The 22,246-nt window shown below is 44.2% G+C and overlaps 1 protein-coding gene across 5 annotated transcripts in view; it reads left to right on the top strand.

Annotated features, from left to right (window-relative positions):
* RABGAP1 (RAB GTPase activating protein 1) overlaps positions 1-17,749 on the top strand; it is a 178,395-nt gene extending 160,646 nt beyond the window's left edge. For 3 of the 5 annotated variants that reach the window (XM_017548364.2, XM_017548366.2, XM_037745643.1), the window contains 7 exons: positions 2,004-2,096; positions 2,524-2,634; positions 10,670-10,774; positions 11,640-11,723; positions 12,698-12,769; positions 14,457-14,654; positions 15,988-16,466. In XM_017548364.2, the coding sequence (XP_017403853.1) occupies positions 2,004-2,096; positions 2,524-2,634; positions 10,670-10,774; positions 11,640-11,723; positions 12,698-12,769; positions 14,457-14,654; positions 15,988-16,110 (786 nt within the window). In that variant the 3' untranslated portion in view covers positions 16,111-16,466. Of the gene's footprint in view, positions 1-2,003; positions 2,097-2,523; positions 2,635-10,669; positions 10,775-11,639; positions 11,724-12,697; positions 12,770-14,456; positions 14,655-15,987 lie in introns of all 5 variants that reach the window. The other 2 variants (XM_017548365.2, XM_017548363.2) reach the window with 1 other exon arrangement.
* Positions 17,750-22,246: the final 4,497 nt, after the last annotated feature.

Here is a 22,246-nt window from a genome sequence, read left to right as displayed (position 1 = left end):
AGGGTCTCCCTCTGTCACCCAGGTTGGGACACAGTGGTGCAGTCTTTGCTTGCTGCATTCTCAACCTCCTGGGCTCAAGGGATCCTCCCACCTCAGCCTCCTGAGTAGCTGGGACTGTAGGCCCATGCCACCATACCTGGCTTATTTTCATATTTTTTTGTAGAGACCATCTTGCTATGTTACCCAGGCTGGTCTCAAACTCCTGGCCTCAAGTGATCCTTCTGCCTTGGCCTCCCAAAGTGCTGAGATTACAGGTGTGAGCCACTGCACCCAGCCATAATCAGCCTTTAAATTACACACGTCTGTTTTTATCACTTTTCTATTCTATCCTATAATTTTTGAACAGGTAATTTAAAAAAATACCATAGGAAAAGGTTAGCTGTTTAGAGGAAGGAAAGATAGTCTCCAGCCTGGGCAACATAGCAAAGCCCCCATTCCTACAAAAAAGTAAAAATCAGCCAGATGTGGTGGTGTGTGCCTGCAGTCCCAGCTCCTTGGGAGGCTGAGGTTGGGAGAATCAGCTGACCCTAGCATGTCAAGGCTTCAGTGAACTGAGATAACACCACTGCACTCCAGCTTGGGTGAGAGGGGAAAAACAGGGCCTGTCTCTCTCTCAATGTCTCTGTCTCACTATATCTTTCCATCTCAAAAAGGAAAAGAAACGGCAATTGCATCTGGAAGGTATGTTGCACTTGGTTATACTTTAGTTTGAAGAAGGAGACGGAGCCAACAAGTAAAGGGAGGAAACCTGTTAGGTAGAAGGAAAGCCAAGTAAATAAAGGGAGAAAAGATTTTCTAGAAGAAAGCAGAGTGGATTGGTCATGTTAAAGCATGAAAGTCAGGGAGTTTTGGGCCGGGCACTGTGGCCTATAATTCAGCACTTTGGGAGGCCAAGGCAGGCAGATCACCTGAGGTCAGAAGTTCGAGACCAGCCAGACCAACATGGAAAAACTCCATCTCTACTAAAAATACAAAATTAACCATGTGTGGTGCCACATGCCTGTAATCCCAGCTACTCCGGAGGCTGAGGCAGGAGAATCACTTGAACACAGGAGGTGGAGGTTGTGGTGAGCCGAGATTTTACCATTGCACTCCACTGTGGGAAACAAGTGAAACTCCATCTCAAAAAAAAAAAAATTCCAGGAGTTTTGAAGTTTAGTTGGGAGCTGTAAGACTCACTGGGCAGAGTAAAAAGACACCACTGGTGACCTTCAAGAGGATTGTTTCATAGAGTAGTCAGAGCAAAGGCCTGACTTACAATAAGGAGGCGGAGGTCTTGAAGCAACAGAGGTGAAGATACAGGCCTGTGGTTTGCAATGGTGGGTAAGAAAAGGCTTGAGAGAGAACAATCATCTGATGGGGTGAGAGGGCATCTAAGCAGAGTAGTCAGCAGAGCTGTGTTTTTAGGGGTAGAGATAATTTTTGAAAGCAGCACAGAGGAGGTAGAGAGAAGAAAGGGGATAGAGAGGTGCTAGGATAGTGAGGACTTTGGATGAAGTACAACTGCCAGGGCTCAAATCCCAGATCTCCCCGTCCCTTTTGTATGACTTTGGTCAAGTTTCATAACCAGCTTCCTCATACCTCAGTTAACTTGACTATAAGAGGAGGATGAGAATAGCACACCTCGTGGACGTGTTGTGAGGTCACAGATTTAAAGCATTTAGCAGCAGTGCTGGTAGATGCTAAATAAAATGGTGGCTTATAATTCTTAGGGACAGATAGGACCCAGAACTCATAGGAGGAGCCATCTATAGGGTGTTCATTCTAATACTGTCATTTAAAGCCTTAGGAACCAAACATCTCCAGCAGAACTCTGAACGCATTGAAAATTTGGGGTCCTGGGCTTATACCCTACCCTGATGATTTCCCTCCAGAAAAATAGGAAACACCACGTCCATGACCGAGATTGCCCAGGCCACCAGAAGTCTTGGTCTTCATTGCAGGCACTGAAGTACGCACTACTTTCTTATACTTCTTAATTTGCCCTGTGATTTATACTACAGATTAGTCAGAAGAAGTTGAAAAAATATGAGAAGGAATATCACACCATGAGGGAACAGCAGGCCCAGCAAGAAGACCCCATCGAGCGATTTGAGGTTTGTTTGCTTATGCCCTACATGTGATGAGCTCCCAGCCTTTCATTTCATGTGATTGTGCCTGTAACTAGCTTTACTGAGTCCTTTTTAAAAATCAGTTCCTCTGTTTGTAAGTTCAGGTTTCAGTTTGAGTTTGCAAATTAGCAAGCAGGATCTGTTTTTGCTTCAAACCAGCTGCCTGGTTTGTTATAGTTCAGTGGTTTTTTGTCACAGTAAATAGTAGCCACTTGACAAGGTCACTTGAATCAGTTAAGTATTAATTTATGGAGCTAGAAAATAAGAAATTATTGATTTGGAAACACATCAGGTCCAGCCGTGCCTCTTATTTCCATAGGACTTAGAAATTTATTTTGAGGTTTAGCCCTGAGAAATTGTCATTTCCACCTGATTTTTATGTGTCTGTAACTGGTTTCTTTCTACCCTTCAGCGGGAAAATAGGCGTCTACAAGAAGCTAACATGCGGTTGGAACAGGAAAACGATGACTTAGCCCATGAACTCGTGACCAGCAAGATTGCACTAAGGAAGGACCTGGATAACGTAAGTCCCTTGGGTCTGAGGGAAAGATCGGGAAGATCACACTGAGACACTTGACTTCTCCCCTCAGGGGAAATCCTTAAATTTTAGTGTTTGTTAATCCAGCCACCTGTAAAGTTTCCCTCTTGTGATACAACTTGCTTATCAGTGTCACTTCTCCTTTTTTCCAGAAATTATCTGTTTTCTCACAAAGCCCTCCTTACCACATTCTTTTCTTATTGTGCATATAATCTTGAGCTCCTTTCCCAAACGTTTGATTAAGAGACCTGTAATTTTTACATTACTGTAATTGGCGGGAGCATTTAATCATCATAATTTCCTTAACCTCCCCCCTTCAGACAAGAAGAGATTTTGTTATCCTACATATTTGGTGCCTGTTGAAAAAGCATTAGCAGTTGGAATGCAGCTCAGTACCTCAGCAACTTGCAGTTTCATCAGGAGTTTCTGTTGGCAGATGTTTCATTTTTCTTTGCTGCTTCTAATCTTAAACGTTTTGGAATGATGTCTTTCCTGGCAGAAACCTTTTTCTATTTTCTGTACTACAAACTAACCTTGGAAAAAGTGGTATAATCTCTCAGTCTTGATTTAGGTCAGAGGTTGGCAAACATTTTCTGTAAAGGGATGAATAGTAAGTGTTTGAGGCTTTGTGGCCCTACGGTCTCCATTGCTACTACTTAGCAAAAGCAGCCATAGATGATATGCAAATGAATGAGCATGGCTGTGTTCCAATTAAAAACTTTGTTTACAAAAATAGGTAACAGGCTGAGTTTGGCCCTTGAACTGTAGTTTGCCAACCCTTTAGGTTTCCCTACCAGGCTCCTAGGATTAATTACCTTTCTGCTCGTTGGTTTCCTAAAGTTCTAGGGATGGGCTCAGGCTGTTGAGGATTTTTACGTGATCTTACATTATATGCACTGAACCCCATAGGGTCCATGAATTTCAGGATGTCCTTGACATCCACCAGAAGCTTATGAAAATTTTGTGTACTCATGCATCTCATTGAAAAGCCTTGCTTTCGTTCAGTTCTTATAGGTAGAAAGTCTATGGTTTCATCAGATTCTTAAAGTGGTTAACAGGTGAGAAAGAGATCACGGTATCTACCAGTTTAGAAAATGTAGAGTAGACTTGGATTCTAATGCCAACTATTGTACTTTCAGCTCATCTCAGACACCCTGTAAAATGAAGGGTGGTAGAATAATAGCTATGTCACAGGGTATAGCGAGAATTACATAATTAGATATATATGAAAGCCTCATAAAAAAAATTAGGCATAGGCAGTGTTAGCTCCCTCTGCTTGTCACCTACAAATAGCTACATATAATGGGGAAGGCTCCTCTTTCCAGTTTTTGCAGGGATAATGTTTCAGGGTCATTAGCGCTCAATGACCAGAACCTGAGCTCTTTTGATGGCTTTTTGGCTTACGTAGTCTACTCATCAGGGTTGAGTTTCCTCCCTGCAGTGCAAATTTCCAGCATATCCTGTTGCTCTTTGTAGAAACACTATATGAATCATTCTCTCCCTGCTCAGGTATTTCTGCCTAGTGAGTGGAAGGAGACAGGTGTACATGGAAGAGCGACTGCTGAAGCAGGGCCAGAGGTGTGCACCTGACATGGTCCTCATAGCAACTGTGGGTCATGCAGAAAGGAGGTAGAAAAGGAAAAGAAAAAACATATGAGTCCAGAACAGGAGGCTTTGTGTCCTACAATGAAATTAACAGGCAGCTTAGGCAAAAATTCCAAGTAGATTTTTCGTTTGAGCTGTTGCATTTTCCACTCTTACAGGCCCAGTATTAACAGTGACACCCACTAGTGAGTCGTAGACTACTTATGTTCTTAAAACCTGCCCCTAAACAGTATAAACCCTTTTTTAAGTTGTCTTATCCTGACACAGTAGGGAGAGAACTAGGTTTTATTCCTGATATTAAGAGTGCAAAATAATAAAAATTATAATATGAGCCCCCATTTACTGATGATTTGTAGTGCCAGGCACTATGATAAGCATTTTACTAAACGTTCATCTCTCTTACATTTACCTCAGCCTTGAGAGGACAGTAACATAAGTTTCGTTTATGGATGAGGATTTTTTTTTTTAATAGCTATAAAACTTGAGACTAAGGTGAAGGCACCCAGGAAGAAGCAGAGCCAGGCCCTTGGAACTAGAATGCCCAGGCTTTTTTTTTTTTTTTTTTTTTTTTTTTTTACAGTGCCACCCTGTTTCCACAGTAAATACGGGACAAGGAGCTATGAATCGATGTCATAACTATATCAAAAACATGAGGATCAGGGATTGTGACATAAGAGCTAACATTTCTTGAGGACTTATCAAGTGCTAGGCACTGTTTTACATGCTTTCTATATTATTGTCAAATCCTCAGAGTAGCTCATGTTGTAAAAGGGATATGATTATGATCCCTGTTTAACTGAGGAGGAAACTGAAGCAAAAAGAGGTTAAATATCTTATACAGATCAGCTAGTGGCCAAGCCCTCGGATAGTGGCCAAGCCCTCAGATTGAAGGCCTGACACCAGAGCTTACCCTCCTAAGTAGGCAGCGGGGAGAGCTCCTGCTGATGGCTGCGCTCAGGAGCATTACACCAAGGCCCATCCTGCAGTCACCCAAAATGCTGCAGAGACACACCTTTCCCACACTCCCTTTCCTTTCCCAAGTCAGACTTCTCTCTAGTTTCTTTTGAGTCATCACTGAAAATCAGCTAGATTCTTCCTCACTGAAGGGAGGACTGTGGGGCCCTTTCATTATATTTTTACTTTAGGGACTTAAGTTTTTGAAAGAACTTTATTCCTTTGAGCTCGTTCCTTCCTGCATCTCAGAGAAAAGCTCTGATGTGAGGCATTAAAATTTGCAGAGCCCTCTTATATTTTCAGTTGATTATACATCACTTTTGTTATTCACCACCTGTCACTTTTGCTGTTCTTCACACAGCAGCTGTGGAGAAATTCCAAGTCAGCCACTTAATCCCTAGGTGACCCCAATCAAGCTTTCTGTATGAAATGGGAGTAATGACTAGACCTGACACTGGTGCTGAAAGGATGTGAGGGAACCTATGGAAGGTCCCTGCAGAACTGACAGGACCATGTCCGAGTTCTCTCTAGCAGGATCGCTCCTCTGTGTTGAGACAGACGTGAGAGTGAAGGAAACTGGCTGGTGAGCCCACCTGCTGGCAGGATGTGAACTCTGCCTTGACTGCTTACTAGTTCTGTGACCTTGAGCAGATTGTTGAACTTGCTCCATTGAATTAGTTTGGCCCCTTTATTAAAAATCAGTTGATCCTAAATGTGCAGGTTCACTTCTTAATTCTGGTCTGCTCCATCTATTTGTGTGTCTGTCCTTAAGCCAGTCCTGCCTTGATTACTGTAGCTTTATAAAAAATCTTAAAATCAGTTCATGTGAGAGTTCTTTGACTTTGTTGTTGTTTGTATTTCCATATCAGTGTTAGAATCAGCTTGTCAATTTCTAGAAATAAAGGCCTCTGGTTTTTGAGTGAGGTTCATGGAATCTGTAAATCAATTTGGAGAGAATTGACATCTGAATAACAATTAAGGCTTTCAATCCAGAACATGTTAAAATTTTCATTTATTAAGGTCTTTTTCAGTTTCTCTCAGCAGCAGTGTTTTTTAGTTTTCAATTTACAAGACATGTGCATATTTTAATCTATTGTAAAGTGATCCGCCCGCCTCGGCCTCCCAAAGTGCCGGGATTACAGGGGTGAGCCACCACACCCGGCCCAGACCTGAAATTTTCTTTGCAGGAAATTAATGGTGAATTCTTTTTCTGTATATGAAGCTATGCAAATTTTCTAATTTTTTGTGTGTCTGTTTTTATAATTTGTGTCTTACAAGTAATTTATCCATTTGATCTTAAGTGTATTCACATAAGGTTGTTTATATTTCCTTATTCTCTTAATGTTTATAAGATCTTAGAGATGTTCCCTCTTTCATTCCTAATGTACATCATTTCTATCTTTTTCCCTGTTTTCTATAACCAACCTAGGTAGAAGTTTATCAATTGTGTCAATCTTTTCAAAAGCCAGCTTTAGCCTGGGCAACATGACAAAACGCCGTCTCTACCAAAAATACAAAACTTAGCCAGTTGTAGTGTCATGTGCCTGTAGTCCCAGCTACATAGGAGGCTAAGGCAGGAGGATCACTTGAACCTGGGAGGTAGGGGTTGCAGTGAGCTGAGGTACTACGCCATTGCACTCCAGCCTGGGTGATAGCGAAACCCTGTCCCAGGAAAAAAAAAAAATTCAACTTTTGGTTTTATTTATTTTTCTCTGTTGTCTTGTTTCATTGATTTCTGCTTTTTATTTCTCCTACTTTCTTTGGGTTTCCTTTGCTTTTTCTGGCTTCTTAAAGAGGAAGTTTGAATAACTCTGAACCTTTCTTCTTTTCTAAAATAAGCATTTAACATTATTCATCTCAGCCAGTCACAATGGCTCATGCCTTTAGTAATCTCAGCACTTTGGAGGCCAAGGCAGGAGGACTGCTTGAGCCCAAGAGTCTGAGCCCAGCCTGGGCAACATAGCAAGACTTCGTTTCCACAAAAAAATTTTGAAAAATAGCTGAGCATGGTGGCACATGCCTGTAGCCCCACCTCCTTGGGAGGCTGAGATGGGAGGATTGCTTGAGCCCAGGAGTTCAGGGTTACAGTTAGCTATGATGGTACCACTGCATTTCAGCTTGGGCAACAGAATTCGACTCTGTCTCTTTGAAGGGGAAAAAAAACAAGAAAAATCATAAATCTATGTAAGCACTATTTTCTGCTGTATTCCACACATTCTGATATGTTGGCCTTTTATTTTCATTCAGCTCGTAATATTCAGCATTCAGCTCTTGTGATTTATTCTTTTACTTATGTAAATTTATTAGTAGTATGTAATGTAATTTCCAACTATTCTTTTTCCCAGAAACTTTTCTGTTGTTTTTCATTTAATTCTGTTGCGATCAGAGATTATATCCTGTCTGATTTTAATCCTTTTAAAATATATTATTACTTATTTTATGGCTTATCATATAGTCTGTTTGGGTGAACATACCACATGCACTTGGAAAGTATGCATGTTCTGTTATGAGTGCAGTGTACTGGGTTAGGTCAAATTGATTGACAGTGTTCAAGTCTTAGATAGAACAACTTGATTTTCTGTGCTTGTTTTGTCCCTTACTGAGAGAGCACAGTGGAATTTTCTGTGACTCTTAACTATGCATTTTTCTTTTTCTCCTTTCTGTTGTGTAGGGATTTGTTTCATTTAATTTGAATTTCTGCATGCATTTTGGATTGTTACACCTTCTTGATGGAGTGACTCTTTATCAATATGAAATGTCCCTCTTTGTCCTTGATAATATGCTTTGTTCTGAAACCTGCTTTATCTGACATTTCTATAGCCAGTCCAGTTTCATGGTATTGTGGAGTATGTACATCTTTTCCATCCTTTTACTTTTAATGTGTCTGTGTCTTTACATTTAAAATGGGTTTTTGTTTTGTCCAAATGGTAATTTGTTTTCTATTTGTCCTCTTTGCATTTTTTTCTCTTTCTATATTCCTTGGTTTAATTGGATATTTTCATTATTTCATTTTATCCCCTGTGCTGCCTGATAAGCTACTCTAGAGCTCCCTCTTCTCCAGAGCCCTATCCCATGCCTTCCAGCCATCCTGACCTCCTAACTGCCTCCTTAAGCCTTTGAGGCTTTCATGCTCTGCTTGGAACCTAGGCAGAAGGCCAGGGTGAAAGTAGGACCTTGTTTGTTTTTTTGCTTTCAGAAACCTCAGTTCTGCATTTATTGTTCTGTCTGAAAATAGCTGTTTCATATATTTTATCCAGTTTTCTGTTTATAGTAGGAGGATGAACTTTTGGTCCCTGTTAATCCTTTGTGCCTGGAAGAAGTCTGGATTTGTGTTTATCACCACCAGATGCCCTCTCCTCATATGCTGATGTAAATAGAATGTGCAGTGAGTGTGGTGCCATTAGAGGTCCCTGGTTGGGTCAGGCCAGTATCCTCTATGCACTTTCCCATTGGCATGACATTGAGAGTCAGCTGTAGGAATGGTGGTGCAAATGCTGGGCTCAATGTCAGAAGACTTGGTTTCAGCTTCCAGCTATCTCACATGCTGGTGAGAGCTTGGGGAAATCACTTTCCCACCTAACTGCTTTGTAAACTTGGGCAGGGAAGATTGTTGAGTTAGAAGACCCAGTTCATCATCAAGCAGTCTTAGTATTAACTGTCATCTGCCATGGTAGTGATGATGAGAAAGGGACAGAACATAAGCGTGTGGCACATGCTCCAGTGTCATGCTCAAAAGATGATAACCGAGTCCAAGGGAGAGAGGATAGGTTGTTCCATTGGTTAAAGTAAAATAGAATCTTTAACAGGACTTCATTCTCCTTACTAGTTGTTTTCCCTGTCGTTTGATTCTCTTCATTTCCTTTTTTGATTGCTTCTTGGGTTTGAGCTTGAGAAGGAGATGATAAGGTACTCCCCACAAAGGACATAACTGCAGGGCCCCATTTAATTGCATGCATGTGCAGTTTGCCAGTAATTAATGGCTTTTGGAATTTGCATATTATGCCATTCTCAGTTCTCCATGTAAGGACCCAGCTCTCTGGAACCTGTTTCTTCCAAAGAGGATACAGGAAAGGAAGTAGACTACAGTGGAAAAACCCAGTGGCTCAGTTACACGACTTTAGTTGATGTCAGAATTTCAGGGAAATTCCATTCCATCCACATAAGGAGCCCAGCAGAGACCCTCTGTGGTTAGTCCTTGAGTGACCAGCACCAGGAACTCATATGTCAGGCAAAAGCATATCGTTTTCACTAGGACTCACAGATATGCCCACCATGCCCCTGCATGCTTTAGAAAAATACTGGGGCTCACGCCTGTAATCCCAGCACTTTGGGAAGCTGAGGCAGGCAGATCACGAGGTCAGGAGATCGAGACCATCCTGGCTAACATGGTGAAACCCTGTCTCTACTAAAAATACAAAAAATTAGCTGGCATGGTGGCGTGTGCCAGTAGTCCCCGCTACTCAGGAGGCTGAGGCAGGAGAATTACTTGAACCTGGGAGGTGGAGATTGCAGTAAGCTGAGATCACACCACTGTATTCCAGCCTGGGCAACAGAGTGAGACTGTCTCAAAAAAAAAACAACAAAACAGTCAAAAAGCGTCTTTTAAAAATAATCTTCATATGAGCATCTTACAAACACCCTGAAAACTTGGGAGCCATATTACTTGAAACNAATTCTAGCACTTTGGGAGGCCCAGGCAGGTGGATTACTTGATGTCAGGAGTTCGAGACCAGGTTGGCCAACATAGTGAAACTCCACCTCTACTAAAAACACAAAAATTAGCCAGATGTGGTAGTGGGTGACTGTAATCCCAGCTACTTGGGAAGCTGATGCAGGACAATACTTGAACCTGGGAGGTGGAGATTGCAGTGAGCCAATATTGCACCACTGCACTCCAGCCTGAGGAACAGAGTGAGACTGTCTCAAAAAAAAAAAAAAAAAAGACTGGGGTGGAGAAAGAAAAAGTGCCAGGAAAGGGGCAGCGTCCTTTATCAGGTAATAAGGGAAAAATGCCAGATGGGTTGGATGAAGCAGAGGAAACACAGTTTGCAGGAGGCAAACCAGTTTATTAATAATAATGATGGCTACCTTTTATTGGTGTTTACTGTATTCCAGGAACTGTGCTGAATGCTTTTCATGCCTTATCCCTCAGATGAGCCTGAAGCTTAGAGAGGTTCTCAATGACTTGTCCAAGTGGCACATGGTCAGTGAACAATGGGCACTGAGCCCAGGCTGTCTGATGCCAAAGGCTAAGCTCCTAACTACTGCCCTGCACTACCTCTGAGCGAGAGACTGGGCCAGGCACTTCTGCTGAGTGTATTCTCATTGCGATGACCCTGAGGATATAATTTCCCCTCTCTGAATCAGTTTCCCCATCATCTTAAAATGGGATTATGCTAAGTAATGTAAACTCTTTGCAGTTCTGTTCTTGTTTTGTGACAGCATATCTTAAATGTTTCAGGCTGAGGAAAAGGCAGATGCTCTGAATAAGGAGCTGCTGATGACCAAACAGAAGTTGATTGACGCAGAAGAAGAGAAAAGACGTCTTGAAGAAGAGTCTGCCCAGGTGAGGGAACTGTCTCACATTCCTCTGTCTTGCAAATGCTTGGGAATTAGGAGTTCAGCGTGTGGCTTCACGTTGGCACGATAAAACCTGGAGACAGTTGGCTTCAGTTTCTGTTCAAAGACTTTTTTTTCTCCTACTATGTGAAGTCCAGTGGTTCCTAATTAAAGCCTAGGAGGAGACAGTGGGTCAAAGCCCATCCTTTGTTGGGGAAGGAAAATTTCTGTGTATCAGCCTCTGACTGTAACAAAGAAGAGGGGGTAGAATTTCTGCAGAAGGAAAGCACACATCATATAATGCCTGGCTCTTTCCCTACTTGTCCTCTGCTATTTTCCTCATAGAGCAAGCTCAGGAAGTCTCGTTCTGAGCCAGTGCTCCGTGGTTACTGGAGACACGGACCTGCAGTCATGGGAAGAGCTCTGGGTGCTGTACACCCTGAAGCAACCTCCCTCCCGTCTCCCACCCTGGTTCTCCAGGAGGCAAGACTGGCTGGGGTGAGAGACGGCAAAGCCCTTTTTACATAAACCATGAGATGCTGAAAATCTGCAGTCCTCTTATGAGCTCTTTGGTTTATGTCCGGTTTGTGCTGCCATCTCAGTGGATGTCCACAAGTTGGCTTGTACTGGCCGGGAAGACCTTCAGCAGAAGCCCTGATCTGAAATTCTGGAAGTTTTGACTGTTCTCTCCTTCTCCTGCATCCGAAACAGGAGATTAGTGCTGCCAAGATCGAAGGAAGGAAGTAGTTGAATTAGAGCACTTCCAGGGTTTGGTTCGGCACCCTTCGGGAAGCCTAGCACTGAGCAGTTGGTGGCAGAACTTCCTTTATTTTTCTGTTAACATATGCACTTTTGCTTTTTTATGTGTGCAGTTAAAAGAAATGTGCCGTCGGGAACTTGACAAGGCAGAATCTGAGATTAAAAAAAACAGTTCTATCATTGGTGACTATAAGCAGGTAGGTTCCAGTACCCTGGAATTGAGCTATATAGTTTCTCTGGATAAAGTGTATTCCCACCCCCACCCCCTGACAAACCAAATGCTTCGGCTCTCTGGTTTCAAATCCGAGCTCTGCCCCTTGCATTGGCAAGCGGCTTTACTTATTCTCAGTTGTAAACTAAGGAAAATCATCCCTGTCTGGGAGGGATTTTATGAGGATTCAAAAAGACCATGTTTGTAGAGTGCCTGACACAGTGTCCAGCACATAGTAGGTACTTAAAACCACAGTATATTTTGGGGTGTATTTCAGATTCAGAATTACGAACATTTGTTTATGTGTAGTTTTAAACCAGTTCTCTCCCTGACTGAGTTGGTTTTTTTTTTGAGACAGAGTTTCTCTCTGTCGCCAGGCTGGAGCGCAAGTGGCGTGATCTCGGCTCACCGCAACCCCCACCTCCCAGGTTCAAGCAATTCTCCTGCCTCAGCCTCCCAAGTAGCTAGGACTACAGGCGGGCGCCACCACGCCCAGCTAATTTTTGTATTTTTAGTAGAGATGGGATTTCACCATGTTGCCATGATGGTCTTGATTTCCCGACCTCATGATCTGCCTGCCTTAGCCTCCCAAAGTGCTGGGATTACAGGCGTCAGCCATGGGGCCTGGCCAACTGGTTGAGTTTTAAGAACGTAACTTAATGGTCTTATTCCTTCCTACACTAGGATCTCATGCTGGCTTGGGAGTCTGGCAAGTGTTCGGAAACCATTGGCCATTGAGTGTGGTGCTACTTGGTTTCTGCAAGTCTTAGGCCAATGAATGCAGAGGCGGCAGAGCTAGAAGAACCTCTGCTCACCCATCAACTTCATATCCCCTCCTGAGCAGTAGCAGCCTGTTTACTACTGTGTTAATTCCAATTTACATATTCCAGCTTTCACTACAGATTTATGCAGATGCTTACCATTGCTCAAGAGATTGTTGTTTTATATTTGTTTCTTTAGATTTGTTCTCAGTTGAGTGAAAGATTGGAAAAGCAGCAGACAGCCAATAAGGTGGAAATTGAGAAAATTCGGGTAAGACTTCTCTTTACCAAAAAGATTTTATACCACCTGCTTCATTTTATGGCTGTATAAACAGGTTTTAGGGGGAGGCAGTTGATTTCAAAAGTGAGAGAATCTAAGCAATACCTGATAAGGCACCTGTCACAGGTCCTGGCTCAGTAAGTTGACAACTAACATTATGCCTGTTTTTTCTGGAAGGGTGTACAGATGAAACCAAACAAGCTCTAGCTTTAGATCTCAAAGTGCAAGTGCCCCACGATTTCCAAATGTCTGTAAGACAGTCAATGCCAGCAGTGTGATGCTGAGGTGAAGGAGTCGTGCAAGTGATAGGGCTTGCTTGAGGTGGTGGGAGTGCAGAGGTCAGAGGTGGGAGGGCAGAGGTCAGAATCATGTGCTGTGACTTGTCACTCTCCAGTGTTGTTCTATAGAACAGACACTCCACAACTGAGTTCATGCCTTCTGCTATAACAGATCCAAGTACAGTGAGGACCTTATTTTTTATTTTATTTTTAGAAACAGGGTCTCACTATGTTGCCCAGGCTGGCCTTGAAATCCTGGGCTCAAGTGATCTCCTACCTCACCCTGAGCTGCTGGGACTGAGGTGGGCACCATTGTGCCCAGTTTACAACTTTAATTGTTCAATGTTTTGTTGACAGCTTAGGAGCTTTTACAATGTGGTACTCTTTCTTGAAGCTCTATCTATATTAGAGTACTTGTCAAATTTTACTAAGATAAGCAGTTTCCTGAAAGGTACCTCACCAACATATTTACAACTTACAAGACATGAACTTAGGAAAGTTCTGGGCTCATGGCCATGTTTGCACAAAGCAACATTATACCTAGAGCAAGATGACACTGGCCTCCATCATAGTTAATATTTAACCAGATCTGTTTTTTAATAGAATTTATTTTCCGATTCTAAAACTTCAATATTCTTGCAGAAAATTTGGAAAATAAGAGTAAATAAGAGGAAAAAACCCTTGTAATCCATTTCCCACATATGACATCATTATTAACACTGGGGTGTGTATTCTTTCAGTCTTTGTTCTGTGTTTAACATATAAAATTTCATTCATTCTAAGATAAGCATTTTTTTCACATTCACATCTCCGAAAGTGGGATATTTTATAATTGGCTTTTTGTGGTTTAATCGGCAGAATGTTTTCTTAGAAGAACATAAAATGGTATTTCTTACAGTTAATGGCATCTTATTTTGATGAAATGTGGGATACATTTTATTTGTAACTACAATTTATGTACATTTTTGTGTTCTGTTTCTTTCAATCAGTATGCATCCATTTTTCAATGTTACAAAAAGTTCCTCAAAAACCTTTTAGGAGCTGTGTGCTTCCTTAATTTGTTTTTTAATAGTGTATCCACTTTTTTGCCTGTCTCCAATTCTGCAGTGAACATTTTTATACATAAATTTTTATCTGGTCACAGCTTCATTTTTCAGCCTGGATTGCTGGAAGTAAGATTATTGAATCAAGACAATAATATTTTTATTATTTTAGATATATAATACTAAGTGGCTTTTCCAGTAGGTTATCTGCCAGTTTACAAAGAGAGCACACGTTTTCAGAAACTGTAGTGTTCAACAGACAAGCTGTCTTTTGGTGTCCCCCAAAGGATATGTTCACACCACCCTAAAGGGCCAGTTCTTCTTCTTTGCCTCTTCACATCTAACATTCAATTTCAGCAAAAAGTGGATGACTGTGAGCGGTGCCGGGAATTTTTCAACAAAGAAGGGCGTGTAAAAGGCATAAGCTCAACCAAGGAGGTTTTAGATGAGGACACAGATGAAGAGAAGGAGACGCTCAAGAACCAACTGAGAGAGATGGAGCTAGAACTGGCACAGACCAAACTCCAGCTGGTGGAAGCCGAGTGTAAGATACAGGTAACAGCAACAGAACTCAGACGCGCGTTTGCGGGCTGGATTTCCTGATGTGGACTAGAAACCCCAGAAATTATCTTTATGGTTTGGGTTTTTCCGTACCTTATAAACTTTGATCATAGTTCTCATGGGAAGAAGTACAGGACTTGTTATTGGCCAGTGGATATCTCCTCAGTACTTGCCCTGTCTTAGGAATTTCCACTTTGTCACATGGAGAATGATACACAAAGCTTGGAATCTTTTGGTGGGATGAGAAGACAGTGCTTTAGAACCAAGGCTCTACCACTGAACCGTTTGACCTTGGGTTAGTAACTTCCCTACATCTCAGGTTCTTTATCTACAAATGGAAATGTTGAGAGTCCCTATCTGATGAGTTGGTTTGAGGACTAAGTAAGACAGTGTGCACAAAAGGCTTGGCAGAATGATGGGGGCTTTATAAATGCAAGTTTTTATTGTTCCAGTTCTCACCATTTAACTAGCTTTGTGACTGTGAATATATTATCTAATTTATCTGAGCCTCCTTTCCTGATAAAGAAATTAGGGCTTGTTTTGGTCATCTTTATATGCTTGGCTAAGTCCACCAGCACCACTAAACGCTAAGCACTGTTTATGGAGGGAACCAAGGTCAGGGTAAAAGCTTTTGGGCTGATTCTTTCTCACTGCACGCATTCACTCAGCATCTGCTCTTTGGCAGGCCCTGTTATAGGTCTGGGACTGCAAAGCTAAGGCCTGGTAGTGCGACTACCCGGGATAATCAGGAAAGGCATCACCAAGGCAGCAGTAGCTGTGCTGTGATCAAAGAACGCACAGGGGTTGTAGCTAACAGGAGCGAGAGAACAGTGAGCATTCCAGGCGGAGGGAGTGGCATGCCCAGCGGCATGAGGAGGAGAGGGGCCAGTCAGGAGCCTCAGGAATCCTTTCCAAGCAGTAGGGGATGGAGGGTGCTAAGGCTGGAAGAGAGTGTGTGGATCCAGATTGTGAAGCATCTCAAATGGCATGCTAGGGAGTTTAAAGATTTTTGCCGAAATGAAATGATGGCATCAGAAGTAGAGCAGAAGCTGTCTGCCTGGTATGCATTAGGTGGACAGAAGAGGGAGACATGAAAGTAGAAGACTGTTTTAATAAATAGACCAGGCAAGACATTAGAGTTTAACTAAAAGCTCCCAAATCCAAATCCTTAGGCATTCCAGGCATTTCTATGCCAGTTTGAGACTGGGGAAATTTCCCGAGGCCTCTCCAGAGTAAATAGACTGAATTCTTGTCTTGGCTCTCCTCTGGGGAGCCAGTGTCATCGACAGCGAGCCCAGCATCCTCATGCGCACTGTCCCTCTTGCAGGACTTGGAGCACCATTTAGGCCTTGCCCTCAATGAGGTGCAGGCAGCCAAGAAGACGTGGTTTAACCGAACACTGAGCTCCATAAAGACGGCAACCGGGGTTCAAGGGAAAGAGACTTGCTGAAAGCAGCTGCTGCCTCCCAACACCTTCAGAAAACATGACACCTTTTGTTGCCTTCTCTGGCCAGATGTGTGATTCTGTGACTTGTCCCAGGACCAGAATGTACCTAAGTCAGATCCATAGACGCATGTTGGTAGGTCACTGGACCAGAGCTCATGAAGCAGGCAACCTCTGGGGTAAGACTACTGATACTAACAGGCCTGCTAGCTCAGCCGATGCTCTGGACACTCTAGAATTCTAATCACTCCTCTGTGTGACCTCCCAGGCCTCCTCCCCGTGTAGGTCAACACCATACCCAGCCTAAAGGCTGAGTTTACATGATCAGAGTTAGGGGATCCTACAGTCCGTTGATTTTTTTTTTTTCCTAAACCTTTAATTTTTTAAAAAAGTATACATATTATATATATATTGTGGGGGCAGGGCAGGGGATCAGAAATTCAAATAATTCTTTTCTGCTTCAATGCCAGCAGAAGGTCCCCCAGGTAGACATGGGGAAGCACTTTGTTTTAAATAGGAGGATTTCATAGTTGCATTTGAAGCCACCTAGTTTTGTTAAGCTGTATAATGCACAGGTTTTGGGTTTGGCATTATTCATGTTTCTGATCAATTCTATGCAACTCTCATAGTTCCTGTTATTTTTTAGCATTAGCTGCCAAATGACTTCAAAAGGCTGGGGTGGGTGACTTGACTGACTGTGAGACTGGATTATAACATGGACAAATCTTATTTTGCTTAATGTGTCGTGTGTGTGTGTGTGTGTGTGTGTGTGTGTGTGTGTGTGTGTGTATAAATATTTTTCCCAATATGCCCAGTTGACAAGTGTTTAAATTCTAGACCAGGACTGCCGATCTGCACAATTTAATTATGTGGTTATTTGAGCACTTAATTTCACTCAAGTTTCATTGGGCTCTGCTCTCCTCCCTAACATGACGGGAGCTGTGCAAGAGCTCCCTGACTTCAAGATTCCTAGTGTTTTTGCACAACAGGCTGTCCAAATGAGAAAGACTGAGTTGCGTGTCTGTAAGTGTAAGTGCAGGGTGCACATGCTGCAAGGTCTCCATCCTCCTGGCCTGGTCCCTCCCTGACGGGCTGGGCCTTTGTGCCCTCCTCAGAGTATCCCTGGGCGCAAACCCCACTGTTCAGATGGGCTGCAAGTTCTCACTTCAAAGCTATGGAATGGAGATTTTAGCACCTTTAAAAAAATAAACTTTGTGACTTTTAATTTATATAGTGATATGCTGACAGGCTGACCGCAGATGATTTTGTCCTCTTCTCTGCGTTCAGTGTTGAGGTGGCTGCTTACAAGAGGCACTGGTTTTGTATATAAAGACACTCGGGTTGTTTTGTAGCTTTTTCTTACTGGCTGTACTAACGCTTGCTGAGGTTATCTGTGATAAGGGAGGTAACAAGTGGCAACACCCTCCCCACCAACCATCCCCTTTGCTGCTTTCTGTGTCTTTCTTGTTCAGTTACCAAAATAGCTGTAAGCCCATCTAATGCTAGGTGTGTGGACATTGTGCTAGGGTAGTTTCAGTGTGTCAACTTTATGAATTCAAATATAAACCAGTAAAATTGTATTACTATTTCTTTTGTTGGTTTTATTTTAACAGTATATTCATTAAATATTTTGGTACAAACAGCATTGCTTTGTAAAAACCGGTTTTATCCTCATGTGCTCCTGCCGCCTCCTCTTCTTCCCCCCACCCCCTGCACACAGAAGCAGAGTCAGAGAAGACCACCATCTGTGCTGTCAAAGAGGTATGTATGTGTGAGCGTGAGGCGGCCTCCTCAGCCTCCTGTTCAGACGTGTGGACTGGTAGGGTGTGACAGGCCGCATGGGGTGAGAAGATGACTTTGATGCCTCTATGTTCATGATGAGCATTGCTCCTTTCTGAGAAATAACTTGTGCTGTAGTAGCAAGGATGAGAGATACTTTGTGTTTTTGAGGTTTAAGGAAGCATTACAGGAGGTAAGGGTCAAATTAGACGTTGAAAGGCAAAAGCATCTCACCAGGCAGAGATGGAAGAGGAAATTCCAGGCCAAAAGGTACATGTGCAGGGGAAAGCTATAGAAAGGCAGGCTGAGCACCCTGAGGGTCAGATGGGGTCTGCTAAAAGCTTTAGGAAAAAACATGGGAGTTATCTTTTCAGAGCCTCTTTCTTTTCATTGCTTGGCCTTCCACATCCCTGCACCATACAGATGAGGCTCCAGGCCTTATGCTGCCCCTCTTCACCACCTCAACCCCCTTCTCTACAGCAAAAAGCAGAACGATGCTTTCCTAATCTTACGATTCCCCATTCCCGTTTGACCTGCCCTCCATGACCCCACCTATGCCTATCCTTTAAATGGATGCAGCCTGAGCAGACTATAGCTTCATGCCTGCCAGAAGAAGGGAAGATAGATGATTGATAGTTAGCTGATTGACAGATTAGAAAATAATAGATAGAAGATAGAGGATAGATAGGATATAGATTAAATACCTAATGTAGATGGCGGAGTGATGGATGCAGCAAGCCACCACCACGGCACGTGTATATCCATGTGACAAGCAGGTGGGCCCCTGCCCTGTCTTTTCTCCACTGCAATGACACTAGGCAAGCGCCTAGCATAGGGCTCAGCCCCTGGCGTGTACTCTTGCAGAAACTAGGACTGTGGCTCCAGAGCCCAGCTGGGGTCCCTTTGATGCTCATAGGCTGCAGGCTGGAGGACATTATTTCTGGGATCGACATTCCGGATCTGCCTGCTCCATGCTTTTCCTGTCCCATTGGTTTCATGTTCAGTAGTGTAGGGACTCAGCAGAAATCCTCATCCCTGTAGCTGCGTACTGGCCCAAGAAAAGGAGTCCACATGTATATAATAGTCTTGGCACACAGGCCTAAAGCGACTCAGATGAGGCTCCTGCTTTGGGGGAGGTCCCCTAGTTATGTTGAGGCTGAAATTAGAATAATAGTGACACCGTATGGTAAGTCGTGCACAGGTGTATGGGATCCTGTGGGAAGGTATGTGTAACTGCAGGAGGACAAAGTGGCAGTGACAGTTGTGACTGACAACTAAAGGACTTGCTAGGTAGAAGAGAAGCAAGAGGACAGCATTGAGGTGGGAAGGACAGTAGTTAAGTCTGCTTGAGGCGGAGTGATGACATGAAACTGGGTAATTAGGTTGGGGCCATGCCAGGAAGTTAGTTGTCACTGGAGAGTTTTAAAACCCATTTATGCCAGAGGTTGCAAATTTTTTGTGTGTGAAGAATCAGACTTTGGGGATGACTTTGAGCAGTAGGATATAAATAACTCCCACAAGCTTAGTGTTGCAATAATGGAACACTAGGCATAAATGGGTTAAACCAACTTGCACTTTGAGCAGTTGCCTGCTGATCCTTTAGGAAGAAGAATCAGGAGGAGAAGAAGTTAGGGTATGAGCAGAGGTGATTGATAGATGGTAGAATAAGGAATGGAGAACACCGTCAGTGAAATTTGGTGAGTGAGGACACACACCAGGAGGATAAATTTAGCTGTCCGTGTATAGATTTGAAATAGCCTGGGACTTGCAGGTTGGAGACACTGGCAATCTACAGCTGCTCACTTGTTGGTTTGGCGTCTCTAGCGCAGGGTGTGTGGAACTCAACATTGTTGATGGTTTGGCTGGTTGATAACTTCTGTGCTGGGGGGGTCTGTCCTGTGTGATGCCAGCAGCATCCCTGGCCTTTACCCACTGGGTGCTAGTGCACATAACCCACTCCAGCTGGCACAACCAAAAATGTCTTTAGTTATTTCTTGCCCCTTGAGGGGGCAAAATCATCCTTGGTTGAGAACCATTGCTCAAGCAAGCCGAAGCTAGATAATGCAAAGATTAAGCAAGGGCTAGATGGAGGACTAGGAGCCGCCATTCAAGGAGCAGTAGAGAAAACATGGAGAATGGAGCACGGACGGCTAGAGAGGAGCAATAGCTCCCTCAGGGTGGGGATGAGGGCAGGACTGGAAAAGCTTCATTGGATTTGGGAGCTGGAAGGTTGTTAGGACAGTGACCACTATAATAGAGTACGGAAGGGCAAGAGGCAGGGACAAGCAAGTAGAGAGAGATTTTAAGAAGCCTGGCTGTGAGGGAAGTGGGCAAGCAAGGCTAGTGGTCGGAGGGGACTGTGGCAGGAAGAGCAGTTGTGCTGGGCCACTGGGACTGTGGTTCCAACCTTGGGCACCTGTTTTCCCTGACGGTGCCCTCAGGGCTGCTCACAAGGTCTGCGAGCGTGCACCGCAGGCTGGGTGGACCTTCTTTGGGAGGCCTTGGCTGCAACCCAAGCTGATTTCCAGGGCCTTGGTAATTCTCAGTGGGGAGGCGGTGGCTCAGACCAAATGGCAAGAGCTGTCAGCCCCAAAGTCTCTGCACCTCTTCTGAAGAAAGTCCCAGGGGCAGGGGCTGAGTAGTAAGAGGAGTGAAGAAGAGCCACAGGCTCCCTGAATAAGCCCAGAACACAACTCCCAGGTCTGAGCTGACTCAACAGTTGTTGTGAAAACCAGAGCCTCCACAAGGGAAGTGCAGTGGGTGACTTGGGCCCCTTGTGGCCTGGGAGAGCCACTTCACTGGTCAGAGACGTGCCAGACTCCTCTGACACTGGGATTTAAATGCACGTCTAAGATTCATTTGGGGGGTGATGAAAAAACAGAGCTGGAGCAGACAGACATGAGGACTGGAGCCGCCCAGAAGGGGCACTGAGCTACTCCCAGAACAACAACAGACATGCGTGCTGAGTTCTCTGCCCTCCCCATTTGATGATAAAAGATTTGGTAGGTGAAGATACATGGGCTCGGAGGGACGGCTGGGATGCTGACTGGTACTTCTGTCTGTAGCCAGCAGGGTGGCTGCTTAAAGATGAGCATGGGAAGCAGCAGGTGGGTTTGAACTGTCACAGCACTGTACTGCAAGCAACACACACACATTCAGGGTGCGAGGCCAGGCCAGGCCATGCCATGCGCGCATCTATCTCACTTAACCTTCCTGAGTTGTTCTCCTGATCTGTGCAGTGGGTCCAGTGCCTGGCTCACCAAGGCTGTTGAGCTCTCCACTCTTCTCCTGTGTTCTTCTCCCTCCAATTGTCAGAACACCCCCGAGTTAAGTGATGTTATTCCCAGATTTGAAAGTGAAAGGCCTGCCCTGACCACACTATCGAGGAGTTCGTTTTTCCTACCACATACCTTCACCTTCTCCAGGGCCCAAGGGCAAGAAAAGCAGTGTTCCCTCCCTTGCTCTCCCCAGTTCCACCTCAACAACCTGTCTGTCTCCTGTGCAGCTGAGCCCTGCAGCAATTGTAAACAAGAAAGCCTGGCTGTCCCTCAAGCTCAGAAAGGCAAGCCTGGGAATGAGGTTGGGAACAGCAGAGGGCTGGCCCGGCCAGCTCTTCAGTCAATTCTTGGTTGTAGATTCGGCCTGATGATACACAGGGAGAAGGCGGAGCCCTGTGTTGTAAAGTGAGGCAAAAACAGCGCCATTGCCCACACAGCTCTCCACTTACCTGGAGACGGCAGCAGCAGCAGCCTCTGGCCTGATTCCCTGCCGGACCACTTCCCTGGGCTGCCAGACCTTTGTCCTCATCTCTCCAAGTGGGCTGGCACTACACTGGTCTTGAGCTCTCAGTTCCTAGGGAAGCTTAACTGCAGGGGACCAGGCAGCAGGAGGAAGAGCCTCATCTTTGGCTTCCAATGGCTGCCGCCCTCTAGAAGTTCAACACCCTTGGGCAGGGCCCCTTAACCCTGAGGCTCTGTTCCTGGATCTGTATTGTCTGGGTGCTACCACCCCCGGAATAGGTGTGACGATGAAGAGCGAGGAGAGCAGTCACTCTAGGACATAACTTACCACTCACTGTGCCAGGTTGCCAGGTTCATGTTTCATGTTGAGGAAACTTTTCACACCACAGAGAAGCAGGATTTTAAGGACCACAACAGGATCAAGAATTAGGCCCTGCCCCCACCCAAATCACTGTCCACTAACAGGAGCCATCCACCCCCACTTCAGGCATCCTCAGCCCTTCATCCCTTTGCACTGAACTAGAGCCTAAAGGGCCAGGAAAAGGGAGCCTGCACTTGAGCCTTTCACCAAAGCTGGATCCTTCATTTTACCAGAGTGTGTCCTATAGAGAACAGTCCATTAC

This window comes from Cebus imitator, unplaced genomic scaffold (assembly GCF_001604975.1).
Source record: "Cebus imitator isolate Cc_AM_T3 unplaced genomic scaffold, Cebus_imitator-1.0 Scaffold206, whole genome shotgun sequence".
Taxonomy (NCBI): Eukaryota; Metazoa; Chordata; class Mammalia; order Primates; family Cebidae; genus Cebus; species Cebus imitator.
This window is presented reverse-complemented; position numbering and strand designations above follow the sequence as displayed.